Genomic DNA, 20,874 nt, shown 5'->3' with positions numbered 1-20,874 from the left:
CACAGAGTCCTCATAGTACCCTAAGATCTGCTTCCAAACAGCCTCTGTCTCAGAGGCCAGAGATACTACCCCCCAGAAGCCACTCAAATCTCCACCTGGACCAGTATCCAATTCTTATAGGAAGGGCCCTAGAGATTGTTCTATCAGAGCTGTAAACACTCCAAGCTGGACTCAGAGAGCCTTAACAACCAGCCAGAAACCCTTGATTTGGGCCGTCCTAACCTGGCACTCACAAGAAAGAGTGTTCCCATCACACACTCAGCAGGGGGTCACCAGGCACTGGGGGAACACATGGAGTCTGTGCTTGTTTAAACCTGATCATGCAAAACTAATAAGAGCAGGTTCCTGAAAGCTGGGAATGACGTCATCTACATAGGCTCCCGATTGCCTCTACAAATGGCAAAAGGATCAGTCAGGCCGTTGCTCTCCCAAGAAGGTTCTGTGACCCATTCTTTTTTTCTCTTTTTTTTTGTTTTTTTTCCTCCATCCCCCTTCCCTCCCTTCCCCTCTATCCATACCCCCTTCCCTCCCTCTCCAGGCCAAGGAGCCATCGGGGTTCCCTACACTATGTTAAGACCAAGGTCCTCCCAACTCTTCCCAGGTCCAGGAAGGTGATCAACCAAGCTGAGAAGGGTCCCACAGAGCCCATCCATGCAGAAGAATCATAGCCCAGCGCCATTGTCCTTGGCTTCTCAGTCAGCTTCCACCGTTGGCCACATTCAGAGAGTCCGGTTTGGTCTCATGTTCCATCAGTCCCATTCCAACTGGAGTTGGTGATCTCCCATTAGTTCTGTCCCACTGTCTGTCTCCATGGGTGAATGCACCCCTCATGGTCCTGACTTTCTTTCTCATGTTCTCCCTCCTTCTGCTCCTCATCAGGACCTTGGGAGCTCAGTCCGGTGCTCCAATGTGGGGCTCAGTCATTTTCTTCATCTATCGCCAGGTGGAGGTTCTAGGGTGATATGCAAGAAATTCATCAGTATGGCTATTGGAACTGGCCTTTTCAGGCTCCCTCTCCTCAGCTGCCCAAGGAACTAGCTGGGGGCATCTCTCTGGAAACCCAGGAACCCCTCTAGAGTCATGTCTCTTGACAACACTCAGATGGCTCCCTTAATTAAGATATATGCTTCCCTGGTCCCATATCAGGTTATTGCTCTCCCAAGAAAGGTTCTGTGACCCATTCTTGGACCATCATGGATCTGTCAAAAAACAGAATGCCGGCAGTAACCACCCTGAATCTTCCCACCTAGATGCCCTGTACTCTGGTTTGAGGAGCTTCCACTGTAAACATCTCCTTTTTAAACTTTTCCTGTCTAAGGCCAGGAAAGACCTAGGAGACCATATCAAAATCGAGCCCTCTGGCTGATGGGGACAGGATTAGCCATTTTGGTTCCTTGAGAGCCTACTACTTCTCTCCAGGGACCCCTAATGTGAGGCCCCTTGTGGAACCTCAGCACTCACTCACTGCCCCTCTCCTTTCCCGTTGTCTCTCCAGCCACAGAAGCACAGAGAAGGTAGGTTGAGCATGCACATCTGGACCATGGCGTGTGAGGTTGCATCACTGTGATGTTATAGTGTGTTTCTCCCTAGGACACTAGTACCAGCAGGTCCTCTGTTTTTACTGAACTGACCCCCAGGACCTATGAACCATCCCATCATTCCTCCAAATCTGTCCCAGTGCTGACATCCACCTGCCTCATCCCATCTGTCCTAGAAGCTACAGGAAAGCTATGCACAGCAGGCCATTACAGGAAGAGCAGAGGGCCACTAAACTGGTTTCACAATGTGACAGGAGGAGGATTCTGTATGAGGCATTCTACGAATACCTTCCATGTGTTCAGAGTATTCCCCAAAGCCCTGGATCCCTCAGCTACAGTAGCTATCCAGGTAGGATATATGGTACACTAGACTTGGCCCGGGGTCTCACATCTGAGCCTAGACAGCACCAGTGAGTTAGGGTTGATAATCCCAGGCTCTATTATAGTCATACTGTTAGGCTGTTAGGGCTTCTATAACAGTACCTATGGCAGGTTCAGACAACTGGCCTCTACCAGTGGCCCCACCTAACATGGTACAGACCCCACTCAGAGACAGAGCCCTTGTTCACTGGGATGGGAAACATTTTGATCTTAGCAGAAGACTCAGGGGTGAAGGATTTTCACTACAAGGTCAAAGAGACACCAGAGGACACTGAATCCTACTAAAGTGAAGGAGCTGCATGCCAAGACATTTCTGCTAGAGTCTGTACCATGCTGAGTTTGGGGCACTTGGTCCCACAGTAACACACAGTGAGGCAGAAACATGTCTAGGACATTCCAAGAAGATGAACAAGGCTATCTATCCAGTTGAACATATACCCCCTGGTTCTCTCTCCAGTGTAAAAGAACAGGAACAACAGTACTAGGGACATGAACCTGAATTTACATGCACACACACACACACACACACACATCACACATCACACAAAAAGACACATGTCACAAAAATGACAAGCTAGTGATAGCTATGCCCACTCAAGCCTACCCTATGAGAGTAGAGAGCTGAGGACATCTTGTATCAATGTCATCTCCGGGGACCCTGCTATGAAGAGACCTGGAAGCAATCAACAGTGAAGGGAAGTTGTGGCAGCCTGAGGCACTGTGGTTACTACTCTAGCAGGTATACACACAGTGTCATACATCACACATAAAACTTGCCCCGAGACACCCAGTGCTCAGGTTGTGACACAAGCTCTGCCCACAGGTGAAACCCACCATGTCCACTGCTCATCAAGAAGGCTCTGAGGCCCTGAGAGGACTTTGAACATGTTTGTATCACAGCAGGCATGACTGAACTACCACTCTAAGAAAAGCAGCGGCCAAAACTCAGCCCTCAGACCCAGACTCTGCCTGGCTTTGTGCTAAGCCCAATCACTCACCTGCCACTGAGTGTCTGCATTCCTTGGTAATTCAGGGTAAACATCTGCTCCACATTTCCAGTAACAAAAGCCCCTCCTGCCAGTTTGTGTCCTTGGTGTCATGGTGTCCCAGGGACTGTGGGGTGTCTGCTGTTCTTGCAGGCTTTACTGAGTGTCACAGGCTCACACCTGGAGTCACCTGCCCGCAATCATGGTGGTAGCAGCGGGCTGATCCTGTGTGCCTGTAGCGTCTCCCCTGGTAGAGTCCAGTAGCAATACCTGGTAGTTCTTTGTGAGCTGTCCCTGCTCTCCAGTCAGACAGAGTCTGTTTGCTGCTTCTGAGCTCCACATCCTGGACAATCGGTGCACGTCTGCCTTTCAGCTTACCCTACTGATTCTCTTTATAGTGATGTCGACACTAACTTTTAAAACAACTATTATATGGTATTGAGGCAGGACTGAGAATGTAGCCGAGTAGTCGAGCATTTACCTGTCATGCACATGGCCCTTGGTTCAATAAACAGCAGTCAGTCACACAGTGCTAAAATAGGTTTCAGCGGCAGGTGGTATATTAATATAAATACAAGACAGTGTGTGGACAAAGAATAGGCATTCCTCACACAAGTACTCCTGGGCACTGCCTGCTGGATAACCTGCAGAGTCCCTTGTTATTCCTACATTATGTCAAAGCTCAATCTGGCTTGCTTCTCCTCTCCTTACTTGTAACATGGTGTGATCCACAGCTTCCCCCTTTCTGATGCAATGCATATTCTTTGGCCCATCCTTCTATATAGCCCTGTATGAGAAGTCTCAGGACACAAGGTATTTTCACAGTTTCCTTGGCAGACATTACTTAAGGACCCAGTCCTGCCATGGTTTATGGGTGTCAGGGTCTGAGCCACTGTGAAAGCAGAGAACCTGATTTTTTACAATACTCGTACTGTAACAAGGCCCCACCCCCCAAAGTCTCACATACTTGGTGTTGCCTTTGGGTACATGGCTTGGCTTAAGAACAGCTCTTCAGGAGAGATGCTGTTGCTTCTGATGTGCTTTGACTCAGAGCTGAAGGACTCAGGCCTCCGGGGGAGGCCATCCTGGTCACCTCTAGGCTGCTCCTGGGACTGAATCTTGGTCTAGAAGAGGGAACTCTTATTGGGATAGATCCACTTATCTCTCTCATGCCACTTTGGTGTCTGACAGGGCTCTTGGATGGGGTTTTCTTACTAATGCCTGGGATGGGGACTTTGTGCCTCTCTCCAACTTAATTTGTTCCCATGTGTTGTCGTTCAGTGTCCATGTTCCCAAATTGTCCAGAAAGGTTTAGTTCCCTCCTCCCCAATCTAGCATTTAATAGTGGCAGTCATCCTCGGTATTTCCCTCAGCTTGGACTTGGTAGTAAAACAGATAAGGGAATACAGAGATGTCAGATTTCAATTCTCTTCTCCAATTGTGGCCAGGTGACCACACGTCTTCTTTTGAGTCCTGGACTGGTGAGTGACTGTCTAGGCACTCAGTGACACCAAAGCCTAGTTTCAGAATCTATTTTTTCTGAGGTTGATTTTGTTTCTTTGAAGACTTGAGGCCTACACAGGTGTCTGGATGTCTGGAGTCCTGTGCTGCATTTTCCCCATGACCACTGTTGAAAAGTAGTTCTGGGGAATTGTAATGACTGACACGAGGGATCTGCATTCTTTTTTTTTTTTTTTTTTTTTTTTTTTTTTTTTATTTTTTTTATTTTTTTCTTCTCATGGTTTATTTTTTTTTATATTTAAAAATTTCCATCTCCTTCCCTACTCCTCCCCCCTCCCTCCCCTCCTTCTCCCCTTTCTCTCCCCTCCTTATCCCCCTTCCCTCCCCCTCCCCTCCACCCATACCTCCCCTCCCTCCCTCTCAAGGCCAAGGAGCCATCAGGGTTCCCCACTCTATGCTAAGACCAAGGTCCTCCCAACTCCCCCCAGGTCCAGGAAGGTGATCGACCAAGTTGAGAAGGCTCCCACCGAGCCCGTCCATGAAGAACAATCAGAGCCCAGAGCCATTGTCCTTTGCTTCTCAGTCAGCCCCCGCTGTTGGTCACACTCAGAGAGACGGGTTTGGTCGCATGATCCATCAGTCCCATTCCAACTGGAGTTGGTGATCTCCCATTAGTTCTGTCCCACCGTCTCCATGAGTGAACGCACCCCTCTCGTTCCTGACTTTTTCCCTCATGTTCTCGCTCCTTCTGCTCCTCATCGGGACCTTGGGAGCTCAGTCCAGTGCTCCAATGTGGGGCTCAGTCACCTTCCCCATCTGTCGCCAGCTGGAGGTTCCCTCACGGTCCTGACTTTCTTTCTCATGTTCTCTCTCCTTCTGCTCCTCATCAGGACCTTGGGAGCTCAGTCCGGTGCTCCAAGGTGGGGCTCTGTCATTTTCTTCATCTATCGTCAGGTGGAGGTTCTTCTTATTATCTTCTCAAGGATCCCAAACTTATAGGCTCGATGTCCTTTAATCATGGCTAGAAACCGAATATGAGTGAGTACATCCCATGTTCATCTTTGTGGGTCTGGGTTACCTCACTCAGAATAGTGTTTTCTATTTCCATCCATTTGCCTGCAAAATTCAAGATGTCATTGTTTTTTACCGCTGAGTAGTATTCTAGCATGTATATATTCCACAGTTTCTTCATCCATTCTTCCACTGAAGGGCATCTAGGCTGTCTCCAGGATCTGGCTATTACAAATAATGCTGCTATGAACATAGATGAGCATATGCTTTTGTTGTATGATTGGGCATCTCTTGGGTAGATTCCCAATAGTGGAATTGCTGGGTCCTGGGGTAGGTTGATCCCGAATTTCCTGAGAAACCGCCACACTGCTTTCCAAAGTGGTTGCACAAGTTTGCATTCCCACCAGCAATGGATGAGTGTGCCCCTTACCCCACAACCTCTCCAGCAAAGGTTATTATTGGTGTTTTGGATTTTAGCCAATCTGACAGGTGTAAGATGATATCTCAAAGTTGTTTTGATTTGCATTTCCCTGATAGCTAGGGAGGTTGAGCATGACCTTAAGTGTCTTTTGGCCATTCGAACTTCTTCTGTTGAGAATTCTCTGTTCAGTTCATCGCTCCATTTTTTAATTGGGTTAATTGGCATTTTACCGTCTAGTCTCTTGAGTTCCTTATATATTTTAGAGATCAGACCTTTGTCAGTTGCAGGGTTGGTGAAGATCTTTTCCCAGTCAGTAGGCTGCCTTTGTGTCTTAGTGACAATGTCCTTTGCTTTACAGAAGCTGCTCAACTTCAGGAGGTCCCATTTATTCAATGTTGCCCTTAAAGTCTGTGCAGCTGGGGTTATGCATAGGAAACGGTTCCCTGTGCCCATTTGTTGTAGAGTACTTCCCACTTTCTCCTCTATCAATCTCAATGTGTTCAAATTAATATTGAGGTCTTTAATCCATTTGGACCTGAGTTTTGTGCATGGTGATAGATATGGATCTACTTTCATTCTTCTACAGGTTGACATCCAGTTATGCCAGCACCATTTGTTGAAGATGCCCTCTTTTTTCCATTGTGTACTTTTGGCTCCTTTATCAAAAATCAGGTGTTCATAGGTTTGTGGTTTAAGATCCGGGTCTTCTATACGATTCCATTGGTCAACTTCTCTGTTCTTATGCCAATACCAAGCCGCTTTCAATACTGTAGCTCTGTAATAGAGTTTGAAGTCAGGGATGGTAATGCCTCCAGAAGTACCTTTATTGTATAAGATTTTTTTGGCTATCCTGGGTTTCTTGTTTTTCCATATAAAGTTGATTATTGTCCTCTCAATCTCTGTGAAGAATTTTAATGGGACCTTGATTGGGATTGCATTGAATCTATAGATTGCTTTTGGTAGAATTGCCATTTTTACTATGTTGATCCTCCCAATCCACGAGCAGGGGAGATCCTTCCATTTTCTGGTATCCTCTTCAATTTCTTTCTTCAAAGACTTAAAGTTCTTGTCAAATAAATCCTTCACTTCCTTGGTTAGCGATACTCCCAGATATCTTATGCTATTTGTGGCTATTGTGAAAGGTGATACTTTTCTGATTTCCCTCTCTGCTTCCTTATCCTTTGTGTATAGGAGGGCGACTGATTTTTGGAGTTGATCTTGTATCCTGCCACGTTACTGAAGGAGTTTATCAGCTGTAGGAGTTCTTTGGTGGAGTTTTTGGGGTCGCTTATGTATACTATCATATCATCTGCAAATAATGAAAGTTTAACTTCTTCCTTTCCAAATTGAATCCCCTTGATTCCCTTATGTTGTCTTATTGCTATTGCTAGAACTTCAAGCACTATATTGAAGAGATAAGGAGAGAGTGGACAGCCTTGTCGTGTTCCTGAATTTAGTGGGATAGCCTTGAGTTTCTCTCCATTTAATTTGATGTTAGCTGTCGGCTTGCTGTAAATAGCTTTTATTATATTTAGGAATGACCCTTGTATCCCTAATCTCTCCAAGACCTTTATCATAAAAGGGTGCTGAATTTTGTCAAATGCTTTTTCAGCATCTAATGAGATGACCATATGGTTTTTTTCCTTCAGTTTGTTCATATGATGGATTACATTAATAGATTTTCGTATGTTGAACCAGCCCTGCATCTCTGGGATGAAGCCTACTTGATCGTAATGGATAATTTTTCTAATGTGTTCTTGGATTCGGTTTGCCAGTATTTTATTGAGAATTTTTGCGTCCATGTTCATGAGTGAGATTGGCCTGTAATTCTCTTTCTTGGTTGAGTCTTTGTGTGGTTTAGGTATCAGGGTAACTGTAGCTTCATAGAAGGAATTTGGCAGTGACTCTTGTGTTTCTATATTATGAAATACCTTAAGGAGAATAGGTATTAGGTCTTCTTGGAAGTTCTGGTAGAATTCCGCATTGAAACCATCTGGTCCTGGGCTCTTTTTGGTAGGGAGGTTTCTGATAACAGTTTCTAATTCTTCGCGACTAACAGGACGATTTAGAGCATTTACCTGGTTCTGGTTTAACTTTGGTATATGGTATTTATCTAAAAAACTGTCCATTTCTTTTACATTTTCCAATTTTGTGGCATACAGGCTTTTGTAGTAAGATCTAATGATTTTCTGAATTTCCTCTGTGTCTGTGGTTATGTCCCCCTTTTCATTTCTGATCTTGTTAATTTGCGTGTTCTCCCTCTGCCGTTTGATTAGTTTGGCTAAGGGTTTGTCAATCTTGTTGATTTTCTCCAAGAACCAGCTTCTTGTTTCATTGATTCTTTGGATTGTTTTCTGTGTTTCTATTTTGTTGATTTCTGCCCTCAGTTTGATTATTTCCAGTCTTCTACTTCTCCTAGGTGAGTCTGCTTCTTTTTTTTCCAGAGCTTTCAGGTGTGCTGTTAAGTCACCAATGAGTGCTTTCTCCGTTTTCTTTAAGTGGGCACTTAGTGCTATGAACTTTCCTCTTAGCACTGCTTTCATTGTGTCCCATAGGTTTGAGTATGTTGTGTCTTTGTTTTCATTAAATTCAAGAAAGACTTTAATTTCTTTCTTTATTTCTTCCTTGACCCAGGTGTGGGTCAGTAGTTGACTGTTCAGTTTCCATGAGTTTGTGGGCCTTCTGGGGGTAGCATTGTTGTTGAATTCTAATTTTAATCCATGGTGATCCGATAAGACACAGGTGGTTACTAATATTTTTTTGTAACTGTGGAAGTTTGCTTTGTTACCAAGTATATGGTCAATTTTCGAAAAGGTTCCATGAGCCGCAGAGAAGAAGGTATATTCTTTCCTATTTGGGTGGAATGTTCTATAGATGTCTGTTAAGTCCATTTGGTTCATTACCTCCATTAAGTCTTTCAATTCTCTGTTAGGTTTCTGTCTGATTGACCTGTCCATTGGTGAGAGAGGAGTGTTGAAGTCTCCAACTATTAGTGTGTGTGGTTTGATGGCTGCCTTGAGTTCTAGAAGTGTTTCTTTTACATAAGTGGGAGCTTTTATATTAGGGGCATAGATATTCAGGATTGAGACTTCATTCTGAAGGATTTTTCCTGTTATGAGTATAAAGTGTCCCTTTCCATCTCTTCTGATTGATTTTAGTTTGAAGTCAACTTTGTTAGAAATTAGTATGGCCACACCCGCTTGTTTCTTAGGGCCATTTGCTTGATAAACCTTTTCCCAACCCTTTACTCTGAGTAGGTGCCTGTCTTTGTGGTTGAGGTGTGTTTCTTGTAAACAGTAAAATGTTGGATTCTGTTTTCGTATCCAGTCTCTTAGCCTGTGCCTTTTTATAGGTGAATTGAGTCCATTGATATTAAGTGATATTAATGACCAGTGGTTGTTAACTTCAGTCATTTTTAGTAGTAGAGTTTGTGTGTTTCCCTTCTTCTAGTTGTGCTGGTGAAGGGTCGCTAGATGCCTGAGTTATTGTCGGCGTTGTTGGACTCCTTGGTTTGTGATTTTCCTTCTATTACTTTCTGCAAGGCTGGATTTGTGGCTGCGTATTGTTTAAATCTGTTTTTGTCCTGGAATATCTTGTTTTCTCCATCAATGGTGAATGCAAGCTTTGCTGGGTATAATAGTCTAGGCTTGCATCCATGTTCCCTAAGTGTCTGTAGCACATCTATCCAAGCTCTTCTGGCTTTCATGGTTTCCATTGAGAAATCAGGTGTAATTCTGATAGGTTTCCCTTTATAAGTTACTTGACCTTTTTCCTTTGCAGCTCTTAATATCTGTTCTTTATTCTGTATGTTTTGTGTTTTGATTATTATATGGCGTGGGGATGCTTTCTTTTGATCCAGTCTATTTGGTGTTCTGTAGGCTTCTTGTACCTTCATAGGAACATCCTTCTTTAGGTTGGGGAAGTTTTCTTCTATAATTTTGTTGAATATGTTTTCTGGGCCTTTGAGTTGTAATTCTTCTCCTTCTTCTACCCCAATTATTCTTAGGTTTGGTCTTTTCATGGTGTCCCAGATTTCCTGAATGTTTTGTGTTAAGAATTTGTTAGATTTGTTTAGTTCTTTAATCTGTGAGTTTATTTCCTCTATAGTATCTTCAGAGTCCGAGATTCTTTCTTCCATCTCTTGTATTCGGTTGGAAATACTTGTCTCTGAAGTTTCTGTTCGTTTACTCAGAGTTTCCATTTCCAGTCGTCCCTCAGATTGTGTTTTCTTCAATACCTCCATTTCATTTATCAGGTCTTGTACTGTTTCCCTTACCTGTTTGATTGCTTTTTCTTGTTTTTCTTGTTTTTCTTGGGTATCTTTGAGAGATTTATTTATTTCGTCTACCTTTTTGTTTGTCATCTCCATTTCTTTATGGCAGTTTTTTACCTCCTGTTTAAGGTCCTCTATTATTTTTATAAAGTACTGTTTAATGTCGGTTTCTTCTATATCTTCTGGGGTAGGGTGTTCAATTCTTGTTGTTTCGGGATGTCTGGCTTGTGGTGATGTCATGTTGCCTTTCATGTTGTTGGAGGAGCTCCTGCATTGGCACCTGCCCATCTCTTCCTTCAAAAGGAGCGCGGAGGTGTTTGGTGTCCCCAAAGAATGATGGATCCTCCTGCAGACTGTGAGGTCCCCTTGCAAGCCAGGCAGCTCTCAGACAAAGGCCTACCTTGCTCCGGGCAGTCAAATGAAGGAGGGGACCTCCCACCGGCCTGGGTGCACTCAATTCCAGGTCCCCAGAGCCCAAACAGGCTGAGCTGTGGGATTTTGTGGCCCCAAAGACGGGAGGATGAGGCAGGGGGAGGGGGTGAGGATTCTGGGTGCAAGCTGGGAAGGGACAGGAAGAGAGAGGCAGTATCCGGGGAGAATAACCCCTGCAGGAAGAGCAGGAAGTGTGCTGGTGGCAGGGGGAGTTGTGGAAAGTCGGTGGTCCCTCTCCGGGCAGCTGCCGCGGTTCGGGCACTCACTCCTCACTCACCCCAAAGAATGATGGATCCTTCTGCAGACTGTGAGGTCCCCTTGCAGGCCAAGCAGCTCTCAGACAAAGGCCTACCTTGCTCCGGGCAGTCAAATGAAGGAGGGGACCTCCCACCGGCCTGGGTGCACTCAATTCCAGGTCCCCAGAGCCCAAACAGGCTGAGCTGTGGGATTTTGTGGCCCCAAAGACGGGAGGATGAGGAAGGGGGAGGGGGGGAGGATTCTGGGTGCAAGCTGGGAAGGGACAGGGAGAGAGAGGCGGTATCCGGGGAGAATAACCCCTGCAGGAAGAGCAGGAAGTGTGCTGGTGGCAGGGGGAGTTGTGGAGAGTCGGTGGTCCCTCTCCGGGCAGCTGCCGCGGTTCGGGCACTCACTCCTCACTCACCCCAAAGAACGATGGATCCTCCTGCAGACTTTCAGGTCCCCTTGCAGGCCAAGCAGCTCTCAGACAAAGGCCTACCTTGCTCCGGGCAGTCAAATGAAGGAGGGGACCTCCCACCGGCCTGGGTGCACTCAATTCCAGGTCCCCAGAGCCCAAACAGGCTGAGCTGTGGGATTTTGTGGCCCCAAAGACGGGAGGATGAGGAAGGGGGAGGGGGGGAGGATTCTGTGTGCAAGCTGGGAAGGGACAGGAAGAGAGAGGCAGTATCCGGGGAGAATAACCCCTGCAGGAAGAGCAGGAAGTGTGCTGGTGGCAGGGGGAGTTGTGGAGAGTCGGTGGTCCCTCTCCGGGCAGCTGCCGCGGTTCGGGCACTCACTCCTCACTCACCCCAAAGAATGATGGATCCTTCTGCAGACTGTGAGGTCCCCTTGCAGGCCAAGCAGCTCTCAGACAAAGGCCTACCTTGCTCCGGGCAGTCAAATGAAGGAGGGGACCTCCCACCGGCCTGGGTGCACTCAATTCCAGGTCCCCAGAGCCCAAACAGGCTGAGCTGTGGGATTTTGTGGCCCCAAAGACGGGAGGATGAGGAAGGGGGAGGGGGGGGAGGATTCTGGGTGCAAGCTGGGAAGGGACAGCGGGATCTGCATTCTTATGGAGAACAAGGGACACAGATCTCCTGTCCTAATGTGGCCTTGTGAAGGGGAGTATGGGGCCCACAAAGATTCTCTTAAGACATAGGAGACATAGATAACACAGATGAGAATTCACAGTTTACAGCACCTTCAACAGGTTCATCAAGAGTAGGAACTAGGTATCTCTGGGTGGTCAGTTCTCTGACTTCACAGGTTGGTTTCAGCAACTGAGATGTCCTGGGAAATAGCATAGGACAAGCTTCACATTGTTGAAAGCTGTGTACCTAAACTGCCAAATTGAACTCAGTCAAAAGATGCTCTTCTAAAAGGTTCTGCATATTTCTGCCTTTCTGTGGACCAACTGGAGACAGTTGCTGAAATCTCAGAGGTGACCCAGTAAGCCAAACAGAGTAGGGGATGCACCAGCGCTTCCATGGGAATACCTGGGAAATGTTATTTGCATCAGTGGTTTATTGGGAATAATTAACAAATTTAATTTCAGTTCAAGTGGCCATGTTCGAGGAGCAAATTGAAGATTCTTGAGGCTGCACTGTTAGAAAGAAGAGGGCATATTGCTAGAGACTGAGAGGGTACTTGGAGTGACATGACATGCCTCAGCTCCTGTTTGCCCACTCCTCTTCTGTAGTATGGAAGCAGAGGAAAAACTATCAAAACATCTGTTTATGGCAGATTGATTTAGGACCATGGGTCAACAGAGAGCCCATTACAGGTGGGGGTTTGTGACTGTGGCGCAGACAGGGCCAGAATCACCGAGAAGACGTCAGGATCTGGAGGACCAGCATCTACGTGGGACAGAGGAACATGAGGAGCACAAATGGTGAGGCTCTTTCTAAACAGACTGGGCAGGGAGCTTGCTGTCCTCGAATGTCACAAGGACATGTTCACCGGAAGCTGGAAACGGAACAGGGATAGGGTTGGGTCAGTACTGAGTGTTTGAAGCCATCATGAAAACTCCAGACCTCAGTCCCTTTATTTTCACCAGTAATTGCATTTATCTACGATCCACCCCACATTGTGATATTTGAACACTTGTGCTGTGGGTATCAGAGGTCAGGGACTGGAACACAGCTGTGTAAATATTTAACATTTTCTGTCTCTGCCCCTTTCCCTCCTCTCACCTCTCATCTCTCCCTGCCTGTTTTGTGTCATCTGCACCTAAGAGTCTACTTAGCTGGGTAGGGGCCAATTCTCTGGGTCTGTCTAGGCAAATCATGCAAAGATGAATCTGGCCACAAGGAGGCATCTGATATCTGCTCTGTAGTCTGTGCTCTGTAATCTGCTGATGGGATCTGCCTTTGTGACCTGACTCCAATGTGCTCTGACCAACCACATGGTTGGTCCTGGGGTAGTAGTGTGGGGTGACTTGAGATGCTGGGTCTGGCACTCCCTAGTTGTGTAGATACCCAATCAATACCCTTCTCTTTAGTCATAAATCCCCTTGTGCTTGGTGGGGTCATGTGTCCACACAGGACATGGAAATCCAGCCTGGTGCTATGAGGAGCCTCAGAGTAATGATAAGGTGGTCATGAGCCTTGAAAGGCTTTCCCCAAATTGGTGACTAGTGATAGAGCACATGATCTCTTTCTCCATAATTCATGAGCAAACATTCAACTCCTGTTACCACAACCAGACAAGGATTTAACCACTTCCTCCCTCCCTCCTGTAAGAGCCTCCAGGTGACGTTAGGTATTGTGTTGCTGGTAGCTACAGGAGGAAGCAGAAGTTAATGGACTCCTGTTGGTTAGTAGGGTAGAGGCTGGAGTTGGGAAGGTGCAATCTGACCCCAGTCATTCTGCAGTGGATTATCCCCATGTATATTGAGAGGAGATAGAAAATTTTGAGAGGAGGTAATTAAATAAATCCCAGTGTTATCCTCAAATCTGTAAGATAACTGCTGCTGTAGAACCTATCTCTGTGACTGTAGGTTTTGTCCAGGTATCTGAGCCAGGGCCTTTCAGGGACTCTGTGGTGATGTTAGTCTGTTCTCACATTCCTTAATGAGCTTTTTGGAGGGAGTCGAGAGGCTGCTTTTCTTTCTACAAAAATAAGAAACATGAAAGCACTAATGATAAACCTAAGGAAAGTTGTAGAAGGAGCTGCGGGCCGCTTCCCACTGCCTGGCTCCCGGCCACCGGCTAGCTTTATCCAAAATAATTACATGGAAACTGTATTCTTTTAAACGCTGCTTGGCCCATTAGTTTCAGCCTCTTTTTGGCTAATTCTCACATCTTGCTTTAACCCATATTTAGTAATCTGTGTAGAACCACAGGTGGTGGCTTACCGGGAAAGATCCTAATCTGCGTCACTCTCAAAGAGGAGAGTCATGGAGACTGACTCATTGCATTCTTCCCAGTATCCTGTTCAGTCTACTCCACCCACCTATCTTCTGATCTATCAGGCCAAGCAATTTCTTTATTAATTAACCAATGAAAGTAACACATAGACAGATGACCCTCTTCCATCAGAAAGTGTGTGACATACTTCTTAGATATTCATAGCAAGGGTGAGTGCTGCTCTCCCCCTCTGAGAACTGATCAGCCTGCGAGCTTGAAGAAATCCCCATGGCCAAGAATGGAATATACTATGGATTGGAGGTGACCAACTGATAGATCTCAGACAAGGTAAGAGATAAATCATGTTCACAAGATACAGAATTTACAAAATTTCTAGAGATCAGAGATATGACAGATAAAACTCTCAGGTTGAAAGTTATTACCATAGTAGGTCTCCTTCTGAGGAATGACCACGTCTGAGGAAATATTATACCGCGTGGGACAGCCTTGAAAACACTGGCTTGGAACCAAGAACAGCACCCAGAGTGTACATTGGAGAAAATCCATCATGTGGAAATCTCAACACTCTCAAGTAATATCCAAAAAGTTTAACCCATTTTAAATACCTTAACTATAAATTCAAATTAAAATATTTTTGAAGAATAAAATATCACAATTAGAAGGCTAATATCCACAGTATTTACCTCTCACTTCCAAAAATGTAAGAATTATGATGCAAAATAAAAGAAAATTTAAATTCTAGAAACAGACCCAGAGTAACATTGGGTTACAAACACATTCAGATGACTGAAAATGTGTTCATGATATTTCTATGCCAGGAAATATAAGAAAGGATTGAGCCTGTTCAGAGGAGACACTCTGGCTTCTTCTGCCTTTTCTCTCCCAGGTGCACTTGTAGATGTTGCTTTTGACCCTATTTCACATCAACCTCAGCTAACATTTCCTGACTCACTCCTGCCACACCCAGTAACTGTTACCTAACTCCTCAAGTTGTCTGGGTAACCAGCAGGGCTAGGAGCCTGAAGAAGCCCTTTGTCCACTGCCAGTGTCTCCCATGCCAGGCAGTGGCCACAACTGAGGGTTTTAGCCTAGCTTCATCCAGGATGTTATCTCTGAGCTGGGGCATGAGGCTAGTAGAAAGACCAGTGATCCCCAGGGCCCCACTCTTGCTGGTTGCACTCTGGTTGCTGCTCCTGGTTCCCAGCCAGTGTTTTCAAGGCCCTCCCACCTGGCGTTACATCTCATCAGAGGTGGTCATTCCTCGGAAGGAGATCTACCATGGTAGGGGATTTCAAGCACCAGGACGGCTCTCCTACAGCTTGCGCTTTAGGGGCCAGAGACATATCATCCACCTGCGAAGAAAGACACTTATTTGGCCCAGACACTTGCTGCTGACAACTCAAGATGACCAAGGAGCTTTACAGACGGATTACCCTCATTTTCCTGTAGATTGTTACTATATTGGCTACCTGGAGGGGATCCCTCAATCGATGGTCACTTTGGATAGTTGCTATGGGGGCCTGGATGGGGTCATGATGTTGGATGACCTTGCCTATGAAATCAAACCCCTCAATGATTCACACATGTTTGAGCACATTATCTCACAGGTAGTGGCTGATTCTGAGGCAGTGGGGCCTATGAATGAATGGAAGCGCATGGAGCATAGCACAGGCCCCTCTTTATCTAGAGCAAATTCCAATGTGGCTCCCAGAATGTCTAGTAGAGACTATGCTTCACATCCAGCTGCTATAAAAGGTCATATGTTAGCAAGCTATTCTGTGAATTATGTAACCCAAAATGTTACAAGGACTGCCCATTATTTGTTTTCACTAGCCAGTTTAATGGACAGCTATATGAAGAACATTCACTTGCGGTACTATGTTTTTCTCTTCACTGTGTTTAATGTATGGGATCCAGTTACCATTAGACCAGGAACACAAAAATGTGGTGATTTTCACAGATACTATCAGGATAATTTTTATAGGAATTTTAGACCTGATGATGCAAACTTCATTAATCAACATGGGCCATCTGACGTAAATGGAGCTCCAATATTGCGTTCTGTATGTACTCAAGATTGTATAGGCTGTATTGGTAAAAATGACCGATACTATGTATTTGTGTCTGTTGTGTTAAGCAATCGTGTTGGGAGGAAACTAGGTCTCCACTTTGATAATGAGACTTACTGTTATTGCCAGAGAAGGGCCACCTGCATTATGTTCATGAAACCTCAGCTAACTGATGCTTTCAGCAATTGTTCCCTTGGAGAGCTAAACCAAATTCTCAGTACCCCCGGTGAGTTGACTTGTCTTTTCTATGACTATCATACTTATTATAATAGATCAATATCCTATGATTTTTGTGGAAACTACAAAATAGATGCAGGTGAGCAATGTGACTGTGGCTCAATGAAAGAATGTTATGCAAATTCCTGCTGTAAGCAAAATTGCAAATTTACAGCAGGTAGCATTTGCGATAAAGAATCATGCTGTGCAAACTGCACCTACAGTCCTTCTGGGACACTTTGCAGAAGTATCCAGAACATATGTGATCTTCCAGAGTACTGTAATGGGAGTAAACTCACCTGCCCAACAGACTTTTATCTGCAAGATGGAACACCATGCTCAGAAGAGGGGTATTGCTATAAAGGAAACTGCACCGATCGCAATGTACATTGCAAGGAAGTCTTCGGTGTAAGTGCCCGCGCAGGTAATAAAAGGTGCTATGACATCAATAAGGAAAGCTATAGATTTGGACATTGTCACAGAAGACAAGAAAGCCTCGTATTTAGAGCTTGTGCCGATAAGGATAAGATGTGCGGAAGGTTGCAGTGTACGAATGTCACCCACCTTCCAAACTTACAGGAACATGTTTCATTCCACCAGTCAATTATTTCTGGGTTTTCCTGTTTTGGGCTCGATGAGCATCGAGCAACAGAATCAACAGATGTTGGAAGTGTGAGATATGGTACTCCCTGTTCCCAAACTAATTTTTGTGATCGAGGGTCTTGCAATGGATCTTTAACTGAACTGGATTACGACTGCACCCCAGAAAAGTGCAATTTCAGAGGAGTATGCAATAATCATCGGAACTGCCACTGTCATGTGGGTTGGGACCCTCCAAACTGCGTAGGACATGGACCTGGAGGGAGTTTAGACAGTGGACCCCCTCCGCTTAAAATGCGTACAATAACACAGACACAACAAACAGTGGTATATTTAAGAATAATCTTTGGTCGTATTTATGTCTTCATAGGCTCACTCCTTTTTGGGGTGGCCTTTCGTGTAGCAATGATTAAGATTATCAAGTATGAAGACTTGCAAGCTGCTTTAATTCGTGGGCATGGACATGGGCATACTCCTGGACCCAGTATGCCAAAGCAATAATGAGTTAGCCTCCTGCATCCTGTAAAATAAAGAGAAATGAAAAGAAAATACAAATGTCGGCAAGAAGACAAGTAAAACCTCAATTCCACAGTTCTGAAGAGCCTGGGTCTATTTTATGGGAACACAGGAGGTGGTCAATTCTGATACCACCTGTCTTTGATAGGTTGCTGATGCTCACACTGGAATACATCTTTCAAAATTACAAATTGGTCCCTTTTGTAATGTTAGTAAGTTGTTTGGAGCTGCACTAAGCTTGCTCCTTTGTTGGTCAGAGGAGACCTTGAACCAGGAACCCTCTATGTCCTTAACTTAGGTCTTTGGGCTAAGGATTAATGGGAGTTGTCTACATTTCTTTTAAGAACGTATCTAGGATGGTACTGTAAAATGTGGTTCCTGAACTCTGACACTTTCCCACTCCTTATCACCATGTTTGTCAGTGGTCCTCTCTCCTCCAGCTGTGGATAGGATTTTCAGGGGCACAGCTTAGAGGAATGGAGGGAGAAGGGCAGACTTGGGATCCAGGTGAGGAAGTTGTATAGGAGCACAGAAGCATTATGTCATACGAAGCCAGGGAACTGATGTTGAGAACATCACCATTAACACAGATCCTTGACTCACTAAGTGTACTACCCACACCTTATGGACACAGACTTTCCATGGCCCCACTGCCAGAACATTGCCTAGAACCTAGTCTGGTTGGAAGGGTATGCGGAGTCTCAGGGAGGAAGGTTCTGAGAGCACAGGGAAGATGCTGATGCCATGCCAGAGAAACAGCAGGTGGCTATTGAAGTCCAGGGTCAGCCCATCATGAGGAGAATCTCTGATGGGTGAAACTTAGTTAGGCAAGGCCCGGAGACCACAGTCTCCAGAATGTCTTTTTTTTTCTGCTGTGCCTGTACATGTTTGCTGCTGCAATTTTTCTTTGGTATCTGACATGGTGTGAATGGGTGTGAGGAGATTTCCAAAGCCTGCAATATAGTGTGTTTATCTCATGGGACATCCCATCCTACTGGATATTTTTATCAGTGGATTTTTATGAAGATTATCTCTTAATATGCTATATTGTGTAGTTGATAATAATGTTAGTTTAAATAGAGTTTAATGATAAAAGATAAAACAAGGAAGTGTCACAAAGCTAGAACACATGAGTTTTGATGGGAAGAACCAAAAAGACTGTGGCTTGAATTAATGAGTAAGAAAAACACAGAGTCCCAGTAGCCCTGCTAGTTTAAATTATGCTAATATTAACTTTGGGAGACTTCTTCACAAGTTTCAAAGAGCATTGAAGCTGAAACAAAGCTTTGTAGAAAATTTAAAGTTAGACTAAGATGTTTTGGCAAATAGCTTTTAGATGAAACCCTAGAAGGCAATCTAGAGTTTTATCAAGGCACACAGCTGAATGCGGAACTCATCACAGTCAGGGAATAAAAACTAGCTGCCCAATTATCATTAGTTTACATATTTTTTGCTAGGATTGATGACCAAAGTCATGATTAATTCTTTATATATTTGCTATTAATTTCCTGATATAAAGAAACTACTGATGAGTGGGTATGTACCCTAGAGATTAGAAGTAGAATTGAATGATTCTTTTTCATATAAAAGTTTAGATTTGTGAGTTCTTTAAGATTCATTCTAAGCTCACCTTTCAAAATAAGTAGTAAAGTGACTGGTCCTTTCATTGTAATTGCAAAACGCAGATTGCCATTAAAAGAATATCTTGCTTGCTTACACACTGCTTATCTACAAGAAGTTGATTTGGTATGAATGTATGCGGGTTCTTGGGATAATTTGACTTGTTTTTTACTTGCAATACGTAAAATGTTAAATCATGTAAGGACTATGGAAATGCTTTTTACCCCTTTGTATTCATTGTAACCATTCCTTTGAAAAATAGTCTGTATCCAGACTTTGTCCTTGGGACTGATAAACACAGTCCTTTAGAGGGGAAACATCTGTCCTGGACTGTGGAGAGGTTGCCTCTACAACTCTGAGAGCACCCCAGATGTTGATACAGTCCCCATTTACAGTTTCTAGGAGAGGTTGGACACTCAGTGGATTTGTGAGAATGAAGGGACCTGCCCTCCTTGCCTGCTTCACCCTTCCGTCTGTTGCACAAATTGCAGAGATGTGGCATTTTGTGTGTGGGGATAAATAGCAGTCTTCTGTGAACTGTTAAGGTGCCTCCTGGAAACTTGGTGCCTGTGATCCCTAGAATGTCAGACCTCCTTCTTGAGAGGACTAGTGGAAAAAGCATTGCTGTGACATTCGGTCAGGGCTTATGAAGACAACTGGAAGTGGAAAGGGGGAGCTTTTGCTGGTCTATGTCCCACCCCAGAGAAGAAGCAGCAGTGTCAAACTCACTTCCTTGAGTGATGAGTTTTCACTCCCCGAAAGGTCAAATGGTTTTCAGAAACCCTGAGCCTTTTGGTAAGAGCTCTGATAGGTAGGCTATGGTGTGAGTTCAGGAAATGTGGCGAATTGACTTCAGTTCCCTCTGGGGTAGCTCAACCCTGCTGCATTACAGAGCCAAGTCAGGTCTTACATGATGTATTAGTTTTATTTTTGCTGCTGTGATAGAACATGATGATCCAAAGCAACTTTGTTTTTGTGGATGGACCCAAAGTAAGAGTCCATAACTGTTGTAGGAAAGGGAAGATGATTCACCTGAAAGTGTGGGATGAGCCCTTTCTGTTTTTATGATAATGGAATCAGCTTTTGTGTGTTGAAATGATACCTTTTTTGTAGAAAAGAACACTTTAGATTTTCTCTCTTCCCAAATTCGAAGCCAAGCTGGGTGGGTTCTGGTCCTTCCTTTTGTTCCAGTGAAGAGCAGGCCTCTCCTTTGTGTTCCCTACCTTCTGAACCACTACATTCTCTCTTTCAGCACATGTGATGACAGTAACAATTAACTTTCTCATGCTCTGTTCTTCCCAAACTGTATAATTTTGTGTTTCTTTTTATCCAGCTTGATCTTTTCCATTGTAGGCCTGCATAAGGTTTAGTGGTAACAACCAAGCCATATACTCAATTTTACTTTATTTTTTTGTTGAAAACAGATTGTTTTTTTACACAACATTGCTTGTTTTACTGTTTCCCCTCCATTTACTCATCCCTGGTGTTCCTAACACACTGTCACATTCAGATCCATTCATTTTCTGTTTCTCATTAGAAAAGAACAGACTTCTAAAAGATAATAACTTTACAAGACAAAATATAATAATATTGGGACTGAACCAGCAACCTAGGCTGGAGTAGGCCTGAGACTTCAAACTAAAATCATGGAGACGGTGGGACAGAACTAATGGGAGATCACCAACTCCAGTTGGAATGGGACTGATGGATCATGCGATGAAACCCGTCTCTCTGAATGTGGCCAA

At 44.6% G+C, this 20,874-nt stretch overlaps 1 protein-coding gene and 1 gene segment (V, D, J or C); one reads left to right on the top strand and one right to left on the bottom strand.

The window, feature by feature from the left end:
• LOC119819860 overlaps nucleotides 1–20,874 on the bottom strand; it is a 719,441-nt gene that overhangs the window by 111,406 nt on the left and 587,161 nt on the right. Inside the window, 1 exon segment of the C gene segment in view lies at nucleotides 578–593. Within this exon segment, the coding sequence occupies nucleotides 578–593 (16 nt within the window).
• LOC119819872 (disintegrin and metalloproteinase domain-containing protein 21-like) lies at nucleotides 15,212–17,494 on the top strand. The gene has a single exon (XM_038338096.1). The coding sequence runs from the start codon at nucleotides 15,212–15,214 to the stop codon at nucleotides 17,492–17,494; it is 2,283 nt and encodes a 760-aa protein (XP_038194024.1).

Source organism: Arvicola amphibius, chromosome 7, assembly GCF_903992535.2.
Source record: "Arvicola amphibius chromosome 7, mArvAmp1.2, whole genome shotgun sequence".
Lineage (NCBI taxonomy): Eukaryota > Metazoa > Chordata > Mammalia > Rodentia > Cricetidae > Arvicola > Arvicola amphibius.
This window is presented reverse-complemented; position numbering and strand designations above follow the sequence as displayed.

What these genes read in the sequence shown, in the direction of transcription:
- LOC119819872 (XM_038338096.1), top strand. Translation starts at nt 15,212, where the DNA reads ATGTTATCTCTGAGCTGGGGCATGAGGCTAGTAGAAAGACCAGTGATC.